General features: G+C 30.0%; 2 protein-coding genes across 3 annotated transcripts in view; one reads left to right on the top strand and one right to left on the bottom strand.

Moving 5' to 3' along the window:
- The first annotated feature begins 1,340 nt into the window (after window positions 1-1,340).
- Window positions 1,341-7,322, top strand: LOC142319019 (pre-miRNA 5'-monophosphate methyltransferase). Of its 2 annotated transcripts, none has more exons than XM_075355828.1 (2): window positions 1,341-1,523; window positions 6,273-7,322. In XM_075355828.1, the coding sequence occupies exons 1-2, from the start codon at window positions 1,392-1,394 to the stop codon at window positions 6,828-6,830; spliced, it is 690 nt and encodes a 229-aa protein (XP_075211943.1). In that variant the 5' UTR covers window positions 1,341-1,391; the 3' UTR covers window positions 6,831-7,322. The 2 variants fall into 2 exon arrangements, with proteins under 2 accessions (XP_075211943.1, XP_075211942.1); XM_075355827.1 differs by having other exon boundaries at window positions 1,375-1,779.
- Window positions 7,323-8,168: 846 nt separating this feature from the next.
- LOC142319914 (uncharacterized) overlaps window positions 8,169-18,715 on the bottom strand; it is a 50,362-nt gene continuing 39,815 nt past the window's right edge. The window contains exons 10-12 of the mRNA XM_075357588.1: window positions 15,958-16,226; window positions 12,956-13,145; window positions 8,169-8,559 (exon numbers count right to left, since the gene is read on the bottom strand). Coding sequence (XP_075213703.1) covers window positions 8,470-8,559; window positions 12,956-13,145; window positions 15,958-16,226 — 549 coding nt within the window. The 3' untranslated portion in view covers window positions 8,169-8,469. The remainder of the gene's footprint in view (window positions 8,560-12,955; window positions 13,146-15,957; window positions 16,227-18,715) is intronic.

The raw sequence follows: 18,715 nt of genomic DNA, 5'->3' as shown, positions 1-18,715 counted from the left end.
GTTGGTCAAGATGTGGGCCCTACTATACAAGGGGTCCACTTTTCCAATCGGTTACGCGAGTACGATTTGAATGGAATATCGATCCTTCTACATCCAAATCTATTCGTTAATAGGATACGACTCTAAGAGAGCAACTGGAAGCTTGGTTTCACAAACTAGAAATCGTCTAAAAGTAACAGTTAATGTGTGTATAGACTGTGGATCGTGTATGCGATTCATTCACTGCCAGTCCTGGAAAGTCAATTAAGGCTAGTTACGAACTACAAAACCCTCGGCTCCGTTTGCGAGCGCATAAATTACAACTCCATCACAAAACCAAATGATCGTTCCCGATATTAGTTTGATGTGTTGTTACTTACTGATAGACAACCTTTCAAACGAGCGGAAAAGAACTGACACAAGTGTAGAATTTGGAGTACTGAAAACCACCATACAGTAATCGAAAATGAAAGGGACACCGAAAGTTGATGTCTGCTTAAGACTGCACAAAAATGGTAACATTCCACTGTGAAAGGACACGTACTTTGACATACATAATAATTTTACTGCAGCCTTCAGTTTCAAAGAAGATGGTGCTCTACCATCAATATGTTACCGTGTTCTTGTAAAACGCTTTCCCCGGTTGTTGGATCGGACGAGGAGGTTCAATTACATGACCACCTAAATCTCCAGATATTATTCGTTTGAACTTTTTTGCATGGGGATTTATTAAAAGTAATGTAATAAAGAAAAGTTCGAGATTTGGACAATTTAAACAGAAAATTGTTAAAGCTATTGGTCTGATAACGCCCCAGATGCTACAAAATATGCGGCAAGAGTTAGATTATCGTCTACCGAGCTACAAAGGTGCAAACGTTGAACTTAACTAACCAACGTTAAAATTTGGTGCATTTATTAAAAAACTATCATAAATTAATTTTTTACAGTGTATTAGGTGATCAACGACTTATTTTTTTGGTTGCACCAGTAATAAAATGAACTTACAATAATAACGAGCAGCTACAATAATATGCAGTAATTTATGTTAGAATTTTCAACAAATCGTAGTTCAAATGTTTGAATAAGCTCTTCATAAACTAATTTAAAAGTAATAAATTTAGGTTTGGCATTTTTTGTATTGAGAAATTATTGTAGTCTAAGTTCAGATACATTCATCCATTTATCTTGCTAATTATAAATTAATAAAATAAATATGTTTGTTTACCAAAATTGACCACTTCATTGCTTAAATTCGCACCCTTCAACATATTATTCTTAATGTATTCGTTGCAATCCCCGTTAAACCAGTAAACAAAAAAAAATCGCACGTTTATTTAGTATTCACATCGATTTAATGTATCGATAATCAGTGATTATAGTATTTATTATGCTCGGGTACGGGTATACAATGAATGAATAACCTAAAAGAAGTTGTCGACGTAGTGCGTTTCGGGTCTTTTTATTTCAATCGACTTCGGTCTGGAAATCTAATTTTTAAACTAGTTCATTTTCAAAATATGTTTAATGTAAATATAACAGTAGGTGTAAGTAAAGTTCTATTTTTTCATGACTTTTTCTCGTATTTTGTCAGAACCAATTGAAGTATTAAAAAAATAATTCTTTAAAATGACAGATTATAAATTTGAACCGGGTGCTGCTATGTTTGGTAATTTTATAAATTATTACCAGTTTAATCCGCCAGAAAACAGGATTGCACTTTTGCCAGCAGATCTTTTGCGGCTTACAAGATTGGATGAATTGGAGTATATTTTGTGTTTGGACATTGGTTGTAACTCAGGCGTAAGTAGTAATTATTTTGCCAATGTTCATTTACAGATACAAGATGATAGTTCGTTTTAAGTTTAATAAATGTTTATAAAACACGCATTACAATAATTCTATTGAAATATATAACCAAACAATTTGTTTATATCAGTCTTTGATGATTAGTCTTATTTATATTATTATATAGTTTTGATGAATTTCAGTTTATAGCAGCGCTTCTCAACCTGGGGGTCGCGAAATTAACCTACAGCTTTACTTGTAGACAATAATGAAATAATTTTATAAGGAAAAATGATTTATTTTAAAGATATGTAAAGTATAAATGTAAAGAAAATAAATTGATGAAATGATTGTCTTAGTTTCAAATGTAAAAGTTTCTCCATATGTGTATCTATGTTGCAAACACAAAAAGGAAATTTTTTTCAAGTGATAAAAGACATTTACTATAGTTTTTAACGCAACCGTAGATGAAAAACCTTTTCACAGATGTAAGAGAAGGAATTAATATTTTCAATGCATCTGTGACTAAATTTCTATATTTACTTTGACGATCAAGCCAAAACATATCTAAATTTTCAGATGTGAATTGTTGTTTTAACATTTTATCAGCAGACATTTCGATGAGCTGGTCGTGAATCTCAACTGGTAACTTAACAGCTGCAACGTTTTCACTAAATGGATTCAGTACCCATTCTTCGAAAAATCATTTTTATCTTCTGGGAAATACTCCACCAACTGAATTTAAGGTTCATGCAAATGTATTTTCATGCTTTTTAAACTGTGGTTGTGAGTGGAAACATCAAAATTTTTGCTTTGAAGGCGAATAATCCATATCAAGCTTCTTAATGAAAGCATTAACTTTGTCATTATTAAAACATTTTTTATCTCATTAAAAAATACAGATAAAATGAGAGTGGTGTTCATCCAGGATAAATATTTTATCATGGAAAAATATTATTTTTTTTCACAATTCCAATCAGGTTAACATTTTCCCACACAATACCTTCTGACTTCTATATGAAAATGAAGAAATATTTTCTTTTTTCCTGTTTCATTGCATAGTTTAGCAAACAGCCAATTCTATAATGGTTTAATTTTAATAAAATTAACCATTTTTAAAAAGAATTTGTTTGAGATTTTCTGGCATATTTTTTGTGGTAAGATCATGCCTGTGAAGGAAGCAGTGCGTTCATTTCATCCTTGGTAGAGCGACCAAAAATTAACCGGGTTGGTCTAGTGGTGAACGCGTCTTCCCAAATCAGCTGATTTGGAAGTCGAGAGTTCCAGCGTTCAAGTCCTAGTAAAGCCAGCTATTTTTACACGGACTTGAATACTAGATTGTGGATACCGGTGTTCTTTGGTGGTTGGGTTTCAATTAACCACACATCTCAGGTATGGTCGAACTGAGAATGTACAAGACTACAACTTCATTCACACTCATACATATCATCCTCATTCTTCCTCTGAAGTATTATCTAAACGGTAGTTACCGGAGGCTAAACAGGAAAAAGAAAGAAAGAGCTACCAAAAATTAAAAGATGAATCTTTAATTAAAAGATTAATTTTTTTCACAAATCCACTGTTCTTTCTTATCACCTTTGCACCATCACTACTATACTGCATGCAATACAGTAATTTTTTAAACCATAATTTAAATAACTGTTATTGTACAATCTTATCTTTTTACTAATTAATTCAATGGATGTAAATGGCCCGCCTGGTTTTTCCACAAAATTCAATTACTAATCAATTCAGAATTGATTTTGAATGGAATCTAATTGAAAAAAAATAACAGTTACACTGTTTGACTACTCTCTAAAAAACCAAAACCTCAATTATTACTTTCAATGAAACTATGCTTTAAAAAACTTAAATAAAGGCACCAGATGCACGCTTTGCCTCTTTTATTTTGTTGAGAGTATGACATGTTCAAACTTATATGCTTGTTCAAACATGATGCTCCCCCAGCGAATATTATGCAAGCTGACCAAATTACTAGAATCACGTACACATCAAGTTGGAACCTGTAAATTGCTCATGTTTGTACACTTCATACATGCATGTTATACCCATTGCTATTAAATACAACTAAATAGTTTTAATTAGGTTTGGGGTTGGAGGTCATGAAATAATCATTATATATATATTTGGGGTCATGGAAATTAAAAAGATTGAGAATCATTGGTCTATAGCATTTCTAGCTTATGCAGCAAAGTTTGACAGTAGCTTCTTTTAAGCTTAGTTTGTAGGCAGGATATATTAATTTATCATATCACCATTATCTCTGTCATGTATCTTGCTTTATTCCTTCAAATATCTGAACACAACAGCAATTTTATTAATATCATTTCTTCCTGCTTTCAAAGTTCCCTTTTGCTGCACCACAGGTTCCATACTTTGTTCACCCTCAGACCTTGTATTTCCAACCTTTCCTTCAATGATTTAACTTGAGCTCCACTTCCTATCAGTTTTTAGCCATTTGTAAAAGGTGGCAACAGCTGTGAAAAATGTAGTCTGGACTTACCCTGAATATCAGTTGAAATCTTATTCAATTTAAAACATAATTAAAAGGATACTACTCTAACCAAATAGTCCTTGTATATCTTATCAGCATATTCTAAATATAGCATTTGTATTTTTTTTCTGTCAACCCCTTCTTCTTATTGCTTGTTTCATCCATTTTAAAAGATGACAACAATTTTATGCTTCATTATCTTTACGCTTACCCAAATAGGAAGGAGACACTTGTCGTTTATTTTCTTCTTTCTCTAGTTTATTAGAATCTTAAATTCAATAAGGAGTTTTTTTCATGAATTTTGCCAAAAATTTACTCCTCTGAAACAATTTAGGTTCGTGCAGGAATTTTATATCTCCAACAGATAAATTATAAAAGTTGTAATGCATTTTTAATGCAAAACTATTAAAGTTGCAAATGTATGGTATACCCCTAAACTTTTAGTTTTTATGTTAGTTATGTTAATATGGTCATAACATATATAATTCAAAAGAGTATGCATGGCTTTTCTCCAGAAAGAAATTATTATTTTTGGTTTTATTGAAAAAAAAAAATTAGTCCACTGTATCAAGAGACACTACTTAGTGACCGTCTTCTTGATTTATTTGTTAAATTAAGCTATATGCTCAGTGAAACAATGAAAAACCCTAACTTTCATTTTTAATAGCCTGGAATGAAACCACTATGAAGACTGCAAAATAAAGAAAACAATGACTGGATTTAGAAGTTAAAATATTTTTTTTTATTAAACACAGAGAGAGATGTAATAGAGATAGAGATACTATTTTGACAGATAAGTATGATAAGATATCCTAAACAGAAAATAATTCTAAAAATTTGAATAAGCTTAGAGAAAAAAATAATAACTGGTTAATTCAGTACAAGCTTACAAATATGTGAATTGTAAAGTTTATTTAGAAAAATTAATTTAAAAAAAAATGCAGTACTAAATATATAGAAATTATAGAAAATTTCATGTAATTTTCAATAAAAAAAAAATGGGGATGATCTGTGTTCATTATCAGAGGGAACATTATGTTATGATGAAAAGGGAATTAATGTGGCACTTGTTATTGAAATGGACAAATTCTATTGATTAAATGTAAAATGTGATTTTTTTATTTAAAAAGAGTAAATTAAATCATTAATAGATAAAATAAACTTAATAAATAATCTACAGAGGTTTATGTGTTGATGAATATTTTAATTGTTTCAATTTTTAATCTTTTTTTAGATCATTTATTTAGATTATATACAATTAGTTAAGTAACATTAGCTCCCACCACTATTTTTATAATACAAATTCAGTTTGTTACTCACCACACTTTATTGTAAGAAAGTAGTGTAATATTATTTTGCATTAAAGAAAAACAAATAATTCTATGGCTCAAAGTTGTTAATAAAAATTAAAAAAAAAAAATCTGTCATGTATTAGTGTACAATTGCACATGTACACACACTATTTTACTATAACTCCTCTCTCATTGCCATCACTTCACTTAACAATATTCTTCGGGTAAAATGTAAACATTTTGCATAATAGCGATACAACTATTTTTCATTTTACTCTTCTCATAAAGCTTGAATAATTAGATGGTATCTTCGTTTTCTAAACTAACAGTATTGCCAAAAAAATTGGTGGGCAGCAAACAGAATGCGTACTATAAAAACAGTAGTGGACAGCTATCAAAACCTGACATGTTATATAAATGACTAAAACAACAACATAGTTGTGTCGCAAAGTAAAATATGACTTGTTGAAGAAAAAAGTCACGTGTCATTTAACTAGTCATTCAACATCTGGCATTTAACTGCCTTTTGTTTTATTGAATTAAAATAAATTTTCTAATAAATTATTTTTTAATAAATCATTTTCAGTAGGTAGTCAGGTATTTTTTAAACAAAAATAATGAAAAAATAAACTAATTAAATTACATTTTTTGTAGTTTTTTCAGTACCCAACAAATATATTTTAATTTATGAGTGTTTACAGGTATTAACAGAAGCTCTCTTTGATTACTTAATTAATTCTTCTCAAGTATATTCAAATCGAAAACAGAGTTTTGTTATAATTGCAGTCGATGTTGATCAGACACTAATAGAAAGAGCAAAAGAAAGTAATTATAATATAAATATTATTTATTTGTGTCTTGATATAATGAATGAAAATGCCAAAGAAGTATTGAACTATTATCTTAAAAAACATAACAAGAGTAGTTTTGATATTTCATTTTCCTTTTCAATATCGATGTGGATCCATCTGAATCATGGAGATGAAGGCTTAAAAATGTTCCTGAAGACTATTTCTGAATACAGCGATACTGTTATACTAGAACCACAGCCATGGAAATGCTATAGAAATGCTGTAAGACGTTTGAGAAAGTGTAATGCTGGACAGTTTTTATTTTTTGATTATCTATTAATTAGACAATCAGTTGAAGCAGATATTTCTGATTTTATACAGAAAGTTTGCAATTGTGAAAAAGTATTTGAAACTGGTGAAACTAAGTGGGGCAGAAAAATTACAGTTTATAAAACAAATACGCAATAACTGTTAACATTTAAAAATGTTTGATTTTTTTCATAAACTTCTTTGATTTCAAAGATAAATTTCTTTATCTTTGGAATGAGTGATTATGATTCGATAGAAACTATGTAATTGTTATAATGATTTAAAATTTTTATTTTCCCATTGTTATTTATTTTTTTTAAATTGTTGTCTACTCGCACTATTCAATAATTCAGTTTTGATATCTTTTTTTAAGGTACATTTTTTTAATTTTATTATATATATAAAACTACTCTGCTGTACAACTAATACAAGCAATACTGTTGAATGTGGAAAGCCACCAAAAACATTGTTCGGGCAAAGTGCTGTATTCAGCAGTAAATAAACTCTTTGTAAGTTTCTTTTATTGTTTGTATTTATTTATTTTTCTAAAATATTTAATTCTTTTGTTTTCTAATATTGAAAATTTTGTTTAAATCTGTCAGATTTTGGCAATGTTTTGTTTTTAATAAACTTCAGAATTCTGACACTGTATTTAGTTTCTGTGGCTTTATTCATACTACTTTACTCTGAATCAAATTCTCTACAAGTTTACAAATACAAATTTAAGTTTATACTTTCAAATTTAATAAAGTTATTTAACAGCAAGCATAGTGCATTTTTTAACCTCAATCTTTTACCTTTTACCCCGGAGTTCTCGAAAACTACTAAAAATACAGTTCTGGGATCTATTGTTTTACATTTTTCAAATTAGATTTCACACAAAAACCACTAAATTTACCCTTTAAATTTGGGAGTCTCAGAATTACAGTCAGGATTAATTTTATCAAAGGTGGAATTTAGCATGAAATCTTTCGCCAGCCAATACTCCAAATGAAACATTTCCTGCCGTTAAAAAATGAATTCTCAACCATAATCCTGAAAGTGATAGTGAAAACTGTTTATCAATAAATGCCTTATTTTTTAATTATAAGCGATGGAATTAATGGCCCAAACACTAACAATATAATAAAACATTAACTATAATATTTTTATTTAATATTTTTTATATAAAAAATTAATAACTAATATAATATATATATATATATTTTTTTTTTTAATATACACACAGAGTTGTCTGTAACCAAGGAAAAGTCTTTCTCCAAGGAAAAGTTTTTGTGCATCATATTATTTTGGAGTAATATTTTATCATGTTTAGTTGGTTTGAACATTAAGTAATTTAGGACGAAAACATTTAACAAAATTCTAAAATTAAATATTGTGATAATTAAAGTAAATATCTTTTGATCTAGCCATTTAATTACTAATAGTGTTGCAAATTATTAGTTATTGTGTATTAACACCACTATTAATAATTAAATGACTAGATCAAAAGATATTTACTTTAATTATCACAATATTTAATTTTAGAATTTTGTTAAATGTTTTTGGTCCTAAATTACTTAATGTTCAAAAACAACTACTAATGATAAAATATTATTACAGAATAATTGTAGCTATGATGCACAAAAAGTTTTCTTTAGTGACAAAGGTTACAGACAACTCTGAATATGTGTATTAAAAAAAATATATTATTTTTCATGAAAGTGAAGTCATACTAATTTTACAATGAATTATATTATTTGATGATACTGAATATAGAATCTTATAAACATTCTGATGAATAGCACCATTATTAAATTTAAAACTTTAAGCTAAAACCAGGACCCGCAGAGGCTTTAGTTCTCTCGGGCCCAGTACCCAAACGGAATCCTTCATCGGTGTCATCTCTCTAAAAAAAAAAGCAAATACAACAAACTATTACTTTCTGCCTGCTAAAAAAACAAAATGATAAAATCTAAAATAAAGAACTAAATAACTGACAACAAGGTTTAAGGATTACTTATATAGTTTTAAAACTTAAGTTAAAGCAAGGCCAACTGAGACATTAAAAGAAGAATTGTATATAAAATCACTGCTACAAACTGACTTCATCTTTAATTTATCTTCTTTGGTATAATTTATCTAGCTAAACTATATAGAGTACAATTTCCATTAGTGTTTACTGTTGATACACATCACACACCCATCTTATAGCAGAGTTTTTGTTACTACGTATATTTCACTAAAGAAATGAAATCAAGAGTGTTAACTAAATTACTAAATCAACTAAATGTTGGTTTCATCTTTTGCTCTGTTGCAATGTTATTATTGTAATTATTTTTATTTTGCAGTTTATGGGAAAACTACAAGGATACTGTCTACTTATGTAATTCAAAGTATTATCCTTTTATGTGTGTTTTAACAACTATTATTCCTTTCTTAATGTAGGAAATGGTAAACCGCAGACTTGCAAAGTACTTGGAAAGATATGGCCTTTTGTCTCCAGAACAGTGTGGGTTCTGTCAAAGACAATCCTCCACTGACCATTTAGTGTCATTGTAAACTGTTCCAACACGCTTTCCTACTACGCCAGTGCCTCGTTGCTATCTTCTTTGATATCAGCATGGTGTTCGACATGGCCTGGCGGCATGGTATTCTACGCCCCCTCAAAGAATGGGGAGTCCAGGGGATATGCTTGCTTTTATTAAAGATCTTTTAAATGACCTAACTTTCCATGTTCGTGTTGGAGATTCTCTCTTGGGTAGCATCATCTTGGAGAATGAAGTACTTCAAGCAAGTGTATTAAGTACCACTTTATTTTCTATAGCCATCAAGAGTATTACTTAATGTGTGCAGACACCTCTTCCATGTTCTTTGTTTGTTGATGATTTTGCTATATATGTTGGGTCTCATTCAACATCCATGGCAGAGAGACTGCTACAGAACACTGCATCTTGGCTTGAAGCTTGGTCCAAGAATTTTCTAATTGGGTAAATTTCTTTATCGTTTTCTTATTTATTTTTCTGATCAATACTTTTTTATACCCATTATTTTCAGCTATATGAAAAATAGTGTTTAGCCCTCTTTTACGTGTTGGTTTCTTTAATGGTAATTTATAAAGTCTGTCTATCATGAACCTAAAAGCCACTAATTTATGCTCTATTGGGCGATTTGAATCATATGCTATGAGTATCTGTATTAGTTATTTTCTGTATATTTCAAAATCTTATTGATTTACTTATTTATCTAGTTTCTCTTAATGGTAAAGATGGATATATAGATTTACTATGTAAAATGATGCAATTCTGCAGTCTTCTGTTATTTGTATATTTTTAATTTTTCTGCTATTGGTTTGTAAATTCTATTGTGAATTTTGATCTGTGTCTCATAACTGGTAAACTCATGTTAATGTAAATATACCTGATAACTGCTGCATTTCCTTTGTCTGCTTTTGTAATTAGTGCATTAGTTTATTTTTTATTTTATTTTTTATCTTTTCTGTATTTTTGTCTTAATTCTGCTGCTAAATTTCTTGCATGCATCTGTTCTTCTATTGGTATCATTTCTATTGCATTCTTTATATCTATAATGTCTTGTAAACATTTTTTCAATGTAGGAATTTTATAAATAAAATACAGCTTAAAGCATTGTATAATAGATATTATTTCAGTCACAAACTCTTCTTTAATGATCTCAAGGGAAATACTTGCAGTGGGGAGAGTTTTTAATAGAAAAATCCAAAAGCACCAGTAACACCATCAATAAACAAGCATTCATTATTGCTTTTCAACATAAACATCCGCTCCCTTACCATTCTCTAGGAGTCCAAATTTTATTCTTTGATTTTTAAATTCTATTATTATACTTGTATTTTGCTAAATTAATACATTTTTAAAATTTCTTGTAAACTACATAATTCTTAACAGAAACATTGCTAGACAGCCTACCCCCATCACATGTAACTCCATCTTCCTCGCATCTGACATCTATGCCAATTGTCACCCAGCTGTCAACTTTTTTATCATTTCTTTTTAATAATTGGAAAGGCAATATTAAAATAGTTTTTTAGAATATTTAAAAAGTGTTTAAAGGTGGTATCTACAACCTCTGATTGAAAAGTCAGCCGATAAACAGAGTTTCAGGTTTCCTGTTGCAATAATTCTCTAAACGTATCTATATAATCCCTGAAGAAAGGTCTCAGAGTTCTTAAATGAAATTGTGTTAAGTATGAATGGTTTATTACAGCCTTGGTCATCTAAGGGAAAGATAGCATATTGTGCTGTATGAACAGAAAGACTGCTCTCTAAGGTCATGCTAAGAGGAGGCTGACAAAGATGTTATCAATACAAGTACAAGATTTACTGTAATTCTTGTTGGATCAATAAATACTAGGGACAAGAGGTAAGAGTCCAATATACCCAGTTAACTCATTACTGGGTATATTTTGCGTTTATTACAGTTGTTTAAAAGAATATCAATATTATAATCACCTGCCAAAATAATATGACACTTAAGGTATTTTTGGTGGCAATATCCTAATAACTCTTTTTCATAAAAGGTTTCAAAAGCAAATTGTTTTATTAATTGGGGATATATAAGCATGTAATTTATTAAATTAAGGGCTCTAACTTGGACACAGCAACATTCAAAATATTTTTCTGCATATAATATTTCACACTGTTACACATTTCACTGATGCAAAATTAGTTGTCAGGATGCACACTCCACCTCTATAGCTTTATTTCTGCTATAACTGGCAACTAGCCTGTATACGTTTATATTGTTCACTAAAAATATTTTTTCATTCTGGACCCAGGGTACTTAAAGGCAGATTAAATCAAGAACACAGTTTGGAACAAATTTACCTCATACCTCATCAATCTTACTATTTATGAGTATATTTCATTTATTTATTTATGAGTATATTCTGAAAACATGGGATTATATCATCAAATCCAAGAATAGGAGAACCAGGAAATCCACGAGAGCGTTTTACTTCACTGGGGGTAATAATTCCTTTAGCAACTATAGTTTCTCAATCGGTGTCCAGTTTATGATCACCTTCTAAATCAAGATTAATAATACTTTGTCTCAGAATCATTATAATCTGAGAATTTTCAGAGAGCTATATTGTTCACTAAAAATATTTTTTCATTCTGGACCCAGGGTACTTAAAGGCAGATTAAATCAAGAACACAGTTTGGAACAAATTTACCTCATACCTCATCAATCTTACTATTTACGAGTATATTTCATTTATTTATTTATGAGTATATTCTGAAAACATGGGATTATATCATCAAATCCAAGAATAGGAGAACCAGGAAATCCACGAGAGCGTTTTACTTCACTGGGGGTAATAATTCCTTTAGCAACTATAGTTTCTCAATCGGTGTCCAGTTTATGATCACCTTCTAAATCAAGATTAATAATACTTTGTCTCAGAATCATTATAATCTGAGAATTTTCAGAGAGCTGGTTTTGTAATTTTTTAATTTCAATTTTATAGTTATTGAGTCTATTTAGCACCAAAATATTGTCTTCATGAATTAACAACCTTGTCTCAAACATAATTTTTTTTTTTAATTATACAATTTATCTTGAAGCAATAGGCTGTCAATTTTTGTAGTTCCCAAGGATAAATCATATTGATTAAATGCAAGTGGCAGACTCATTTGTTTTTAAGTTTCTATAACAATGAAAATCAATTATAGAAGCTCTTTATCTTTGCATAGCAAAAAATGCTACACCATCAACTATATCCTTTCAATCAATTAAATCAGAACATGCCATTACTTTATTACTTCCAGTGAGACTGTTAGTTTAAGTTACCTAAACGGTAAGTTTCATCAGATAATACGAAGGTCAGATGGGTTAAACCATTAATATTTCAATTAAACAAAACAAAATATTATTGCTATTATACATAATACACAACTTAATAGAAATCAAAAGCTCCATAGGCAATTTTGATAGCAGTTATACTTTGACTGTAGAGAACAATTTTGTCTGCAGGCACTAGATAAGATAATAAGTGCTGTCAATAATTAAATTTCATAACCTGATTATATATATATCATTATCTTGAAATATCACATCAGACACAGAAACTATTAAACAAATATAAATGTTTTAAAGATTACGTAACAAAAGAAAGTTAGATAAAATTAGATTAACCAATACATAAGTCACTTGCTATTAATCAACAACAAAAATCACTTTTAACCACTTAAGATAACAACTTATTCAAGAGCTCATCAGAACATTGACTCTCCCTGGTTCTATTCTAGTATCTAGTTTCTTACCAGTTTCTTATAATCCCGATCACTGGATGGAGGCTTAAGCCTTGTATTAGCTTTATGGGGACCAGATTCTGATTTAGCTGGCCATCTAGGGAACATGGCCGGATCAACTGCCAAAGGGTGTTCACTGAAATACTCATGTTTCCTAGCTTTTTCAGCTGTAATACGATCTCCAGGGTTATATGTCAGAAACCTGTGAAAGATTTTTATAAAATTTTATAAAGAACACAATTAATAATACACTATAAAAAGTTTTAATCAAATATCCAGTGCGCACATGCATCTAAGACACAGAATCTTCAATTTCTACAGTGTGCACACTAAATTAATGTACTCTAGTTTCACCTGGGTCCCCTAAAGGAAGAGTTGCAATTCATTAAATTAGTTAATGTATAAACCAAGGCTATAGTAACTGGAAAATCAATTCTGGAATGCAGTTAAAAATATAAGTGGCTAAACGGGTTTAAAATTATGTGTGTTAAAAATAATAAAATGATTTTTAAAAGTAAATCATTTAGTCGATAATAATTATAAAAATTAATTAAAAAAGACAAACTTGAAGATCAGGTAATAAAGGAAGTCATATCAGTACTTCAATAAATTTAGTTAAATTTAATTATATGAGAGGGGATTAAGCCCCTCCACTAGGCTAATAGTATACATTTGACTAGTATACGTTATTTCATGTAAAAGTAAAAATCAAGGCTATCCAATGTTATGGCAATTAGTAGAAGTAATTCAGTTGAACTTGAAGGTAACTTAATTTTTAGAATACCTTGATCTCCTCTCATAAAAGACTTGTTAAATGATCTGTTTATGAGTCTATCAAGCTAGTTACTATCAATTGCTATTTATTTTCTTTATATCTTTTTTAATATAAATATTTATTTTAACATTTTTATTAATTTTTGTCTTTTACATTTCAACATATACAACACTGTAAATAATTTCTTTAGGTTTAACCCTGTTCTATATTATTACATTAACAATCATTATTATGAATTTATAACAAAATGAAAAGGATATTTTTTAAAAAGTATTTTAAAATTGGGGCTAAAAAAAGACCAGAAGAAAAAATATATGTTTGCTGCATGCTATAATTATTTTTAGTGCCTTTCACAATAGCAGCAAATGCCAATTTAAATTAAAATAAATAATTACGAATTGGGATAATTCTATTTTAAAGAATCATATCATCTAATCTACCTTTTGCACAAAACCTGAAAATTTTGTTCATGTACCTAATAAAATAAATTCAAATACAATGAAGACAAAAAACTGTTTTTGATTAAGATAGAAGTTGTGTTCCCCAAAATATTTTTTTAAGTATAACATCCTAGTGAGTTTTATTAATAATCTTTTATTTAGGAGTTATTTCTGATGACAAGACTTGCAATCTTATACACATACACATGTTGAAAAGATGACTGAATGTGCACCTTATCTGAAATTTTTCTAGAATTATAGCAACTGAACATGGGAAAGGTACTAAATAACAAGGATTAAGGATGAGCTCATGCATTCAGAGAGGCAATAGAAGCAGCAAGATTTATCAGTTGCAAGCAAATATACTGATGAAAAGTAATCAAAGCAATTTTTAAGTGTTCCATATAAATTAAACTACTATCAAATCCATACTATGTTAACAACATGGACATATGACAACAGAAGAATTATATAACAACAAAAGCCAGTTTTCTGGAACTTCAGGAACACTTTTTTAAAAGAAACTGCAATTCCACTTTTACAAGATGTCAATAACACTATCAATTGAAAGAGGTGTGTTTTATGAATGACAAAGCCCTACAACATACATGAAATGAAGGGAAATGCAACATCAGAACTTTGTACAAAGATATTGACCAATCTTAAATTCTGGATGGCCAGATGGCTAAATTCTGTGGGGCTTTTCTCAAAGCTTGTTGTTAATACGAGGTACGTTTGGAAAGTAAGGTTACAACATTTTATAAAAATAAAAAAATATGCATATTTATTAATGAAACTTATATTACACATTAAACAACTATTTTTCCACACGTCTGCCATTCATATCAAAGAATTTGATTAACCAAGGTATCAATTTTCATATTCCTGTGTCTCACGTCCCTGCTGCCATCTCCTTTGACGATTCACACATGGCATTATTCTTCACCTTTTTGTCAGTTGAAAAGCGTTTTCTGTTCATATGGTCTTTCGAAAGGGTGAAAAGAAAAAGTCACTTGATACCAGCTAAGGACTATGGGGAGGGTGATTCAGAATATTCCAATGAAAACTATTGAGGAGATCAACTGTTTTCTATGTGGTGTGGGACTGAGTGTTATTGTACAACAGATACCCCCTTTGTCAGCTGCCCTCTTTTTTTGTTTTGAATGGCCTGACAAAGCTTACAGATGGTCTCATTTATACATTGACATGGAGTCAAAAAATCGATAAGCAAATTTCCTTTTCGATCCCAGAAAAATCATACCATGATTTTGTTTTGCAGACTGTTGCATGTGGAAACAGTATGCCACCACTGCATAGATTGCCTTTTGGATTTAGGTTCATCTTCACTAACAATAGAGACAAGGATGAGCACAATAAACTCATTTTGTTTTATCTTTTGTCAACATTTTCGGTACCTACCATGCACACAGTTTTTGAAAATTCAAACAGTTACAATTTCATTTTTTTTAACATGGTAAGTATGATTCGTTAGACATTAAATGGTTACGATTTTAAATGGTTTTTTCATTCACTCCTGGGGATGAAAAATGGAGGTTATACTGAAAATACTATGGAAAATAGAAAAATAAAAGTTTGAAATTCTGCAACAACATTCTGTGAAGCATATCTTGGAATAACTGTTTAATATATATATTTTGAAATTCAAATGCGATAAAACTAGAATTTATTTTTGAAACTAATTCCAACAATCCTAAAAAAAATTTGGTAGTTAAAATTTTGCACAAACAATTAGTAGTTATCAAACTAAAAAAAGCAAGTAAGAAAAAAATATTAAATACCCATTTAAAAGATTAATCCCTGTATTTGTGAGAATGCCACCATATCTACTGTGTAATTGAGATACAGCAAATTCTGCAAACGTGATTTTTTGAATGATTGGCAGGTTTGAATATCCAGGCCATATGGATTCATTTGGTGTTCCAAGTGTTTTAAAAATACAATTCAGTTGATCAATTTGAGATGGTTTTCCTGGAAATAGTGGTTCCATTGATAAGAGTTCTGCAAAGATACAACCAACAGACCACATATCAACTGGTGTTGAATATTCCTGTAAAATTAAATAAATTGAATAACTAAAAACATCAAACACTATCAAATTCCTTTCATTTTATTGCAGCTTTAATAATGTTATGTAATCACACTATTAAAAAAAGAATGTTTATAGGTTACTTACATGTTAAATGGAACTGAGATCAAGAGTATAATAAATTCTACCACTTACCAAAATGATTATCTAAAATAATTTTTTCTTTAAAGCCTAACAGAGAACAAAAAAATTAATTTCAAACGATTATCTGTCATGACTAGTTTCTGTAATGTCCAAAAGGTTTATCATAGCTGCTAATTGGAAACTTGTTGTGGCATGTGTGTTTGTATTTTAATATTGTAACTTATTTTAAATGTTAGCAATCATTCATTTAGTATTATTTATAAGTAATTTTAAAATATACCATTTTGTTAATAAAATTATTTGGTTTTTCAAATTTGCGTTACAAAATTAACACCTTTTCAAATTAAAATTCATTAAAATAAATAAAAGTTTCAGTGCATTTTAAATGTTTCCAGGAAATGTCCTTTAAATATTAATGTTAAATAGATAATAAATTAATGACAACATCTACTGAGTATTTGATAGTAATAGATATCAAATTATTACTCATCGATAGACCAATAAAGAATGAATCGAAAAAGTTCTGCAGGTGTGATAATGTTCATGCTCAAAAAGAAAGTTTAAGGACTTTGTAAGAAGTACATTAGATTTACATTTTGATCTACAGCATTTATTCAGTTGTAACTTTTTTTCACAACCGTGAAAAAAAAATTATTATGAGTTCTCTTAATCTATCGAAGATTAACCCTTTGGCGCCGGAGGATTTAAATGCCCTGACCACAGTCCACAGATGAAGGAGATTTAAATAATTTCAGTACAAAATACAAAACTTTTTTAAAACTTCTACAATACATTACATAGCTATAATTCTGTTTGTATTATTTGTTTTTTGCTAATATTCTATGAAACCGCCATAATATTTGAAATTGCCATACAATTATAATTTTACTCCTAAGACTAATTATATAATGCAAGAACAATTCTACATACAAATTAATGTTCTATACAATTCGCAATATGAAAAAATTATTGCAGCCTTACACTATCACTAGTGTCATGTAGAAAAGAAAATACAGTAGTACATGCTTTTCACCATGTTGAAAATAAACACACACATCTAATTGAAGATCAAAACCTTCAAATAAATTTATTTCAGACAAACCTTGTTAGTGTCATGCAGATTTTACAAGAAAATACGTGCATCCTGTAAAAAGTCTGCCTCTTTCATTCATAAATTGTTCAGCTTAGTTGACTGATTTTTACCACAATGGTATTTACTAATTCTTCTGTAAAAAACAAAAGGAATACAGATACAATTGAATTTATATTTACGAAAGCATTTTGTGGTCCACAATTACCAACAAGTAACTCTTGTTGACCCTGATAATTTCCCATGTCCTACCAAATAAATGGACGATTGAAGTCGTCCTGTACACTCACTTCACCATCACTATCTTCCTCATCAGCAGCAGCATCAACAATTGCAATGTCATCTTCATGATTTTCATAATTTCATTGTCAGTGTCACTATCAGAAAATAAACTTTCATCGGAATCATTTAAAATCACTTCAAGATCAGCTTTAGTCAAAAATTTACTAGAGGAAGCCATGGTGTCAATCGGAAGACTGAATGTGAAGGCTTAACTCAGATTCAGAAGCAAGTTCTACACGGCTCTATAGCAGAACAAAAGAATATCTGCATGCCCTATAAAGTACCGTGTAATTTATGAACATGCTATTATGTTTGTTGATCATAAATTTTCTATAATTATTTGAAACTAGAAGACTAACAAGCATATAATGATAAATGGTGTCTGGGATTTGATGTAATACTGTAAATAAAAAAGATGTTAATGGGGTCACTGACTTATGAAACTGAAGTTCATTACGTCAGCTGTAATGCTGCGCAGTCAGATTCTCTCTAACTTTGACATTGAGAACACGTGGCAGTGCATGAAGTACATCATGCACTAATCCGTATATCTTACAGGGGTCGGTGGCATAACAATGAAAGTTGAGTCCGTATGAAATACTGAGGTCGGCGTCAAGGGGTTAATCAATACTTTTATAATAAAAAGTAATTTTTCATACATTATTTTTGCCATGCTGTGCTTACTATCAGAGTGTGATGCTAGCTTGCAATTCATCTACATGCCTACACATGCATTCCTCTCACCCAAGGCAACTGAATACGCATCACTCCTACCACAGTGATGCTGTGGCCCCACCACTTTCAGCTGAATTTATAAGCAGTGAACAGCAAAGCAAAAGCGATTCTCTCACAGACCACCATCAGGAACAGACCAAGAAGAAAAAGTGGTGACCACTATAGTGGATGCAGTAGTGTGGACCCTATTACTGTTGAGGGAAGTTCAGTTTGATTCCAATGGATAAGCTGCAACTTCCCGACTACCAACCACCAGGTC

The sequence above is a fragment of the Lycorma delicatula genome, chromosome 2 (assembly GCF_047948215.1).
Source record: "Lycorma delicatula isolate Av1 chromosome 2, ASM4794821v1, whole genome shotgun sequence".
Classification (NCBI taxonomy): Eukaryota; Metazoa; Arthropoda; class Insecta; order Hemiptera; family Fulgoridae; genus Lycorma; species Lycorma delicatula.
This window is presented reverse-complemented; position numbering and strand designations above follow the sequence as displayed.

Bases quoted from the DNA above. Each gene is read 5' to 3' on its own strand.
- LOC142319019 (XM_075355827.1), top strand. From the start codon at position 1,606: ATGACAGATTATAAATTTGAACCGGGTGCTGCTATGTTTGGTAATTTT. The intron at 1,780-6,272 runs GTAAGTAGTAAT...GAGTGTTTACAG, and splicing joins ACATTGGTTGTAACTCAGGC to GTATTAACAGAAGCTCTCTT.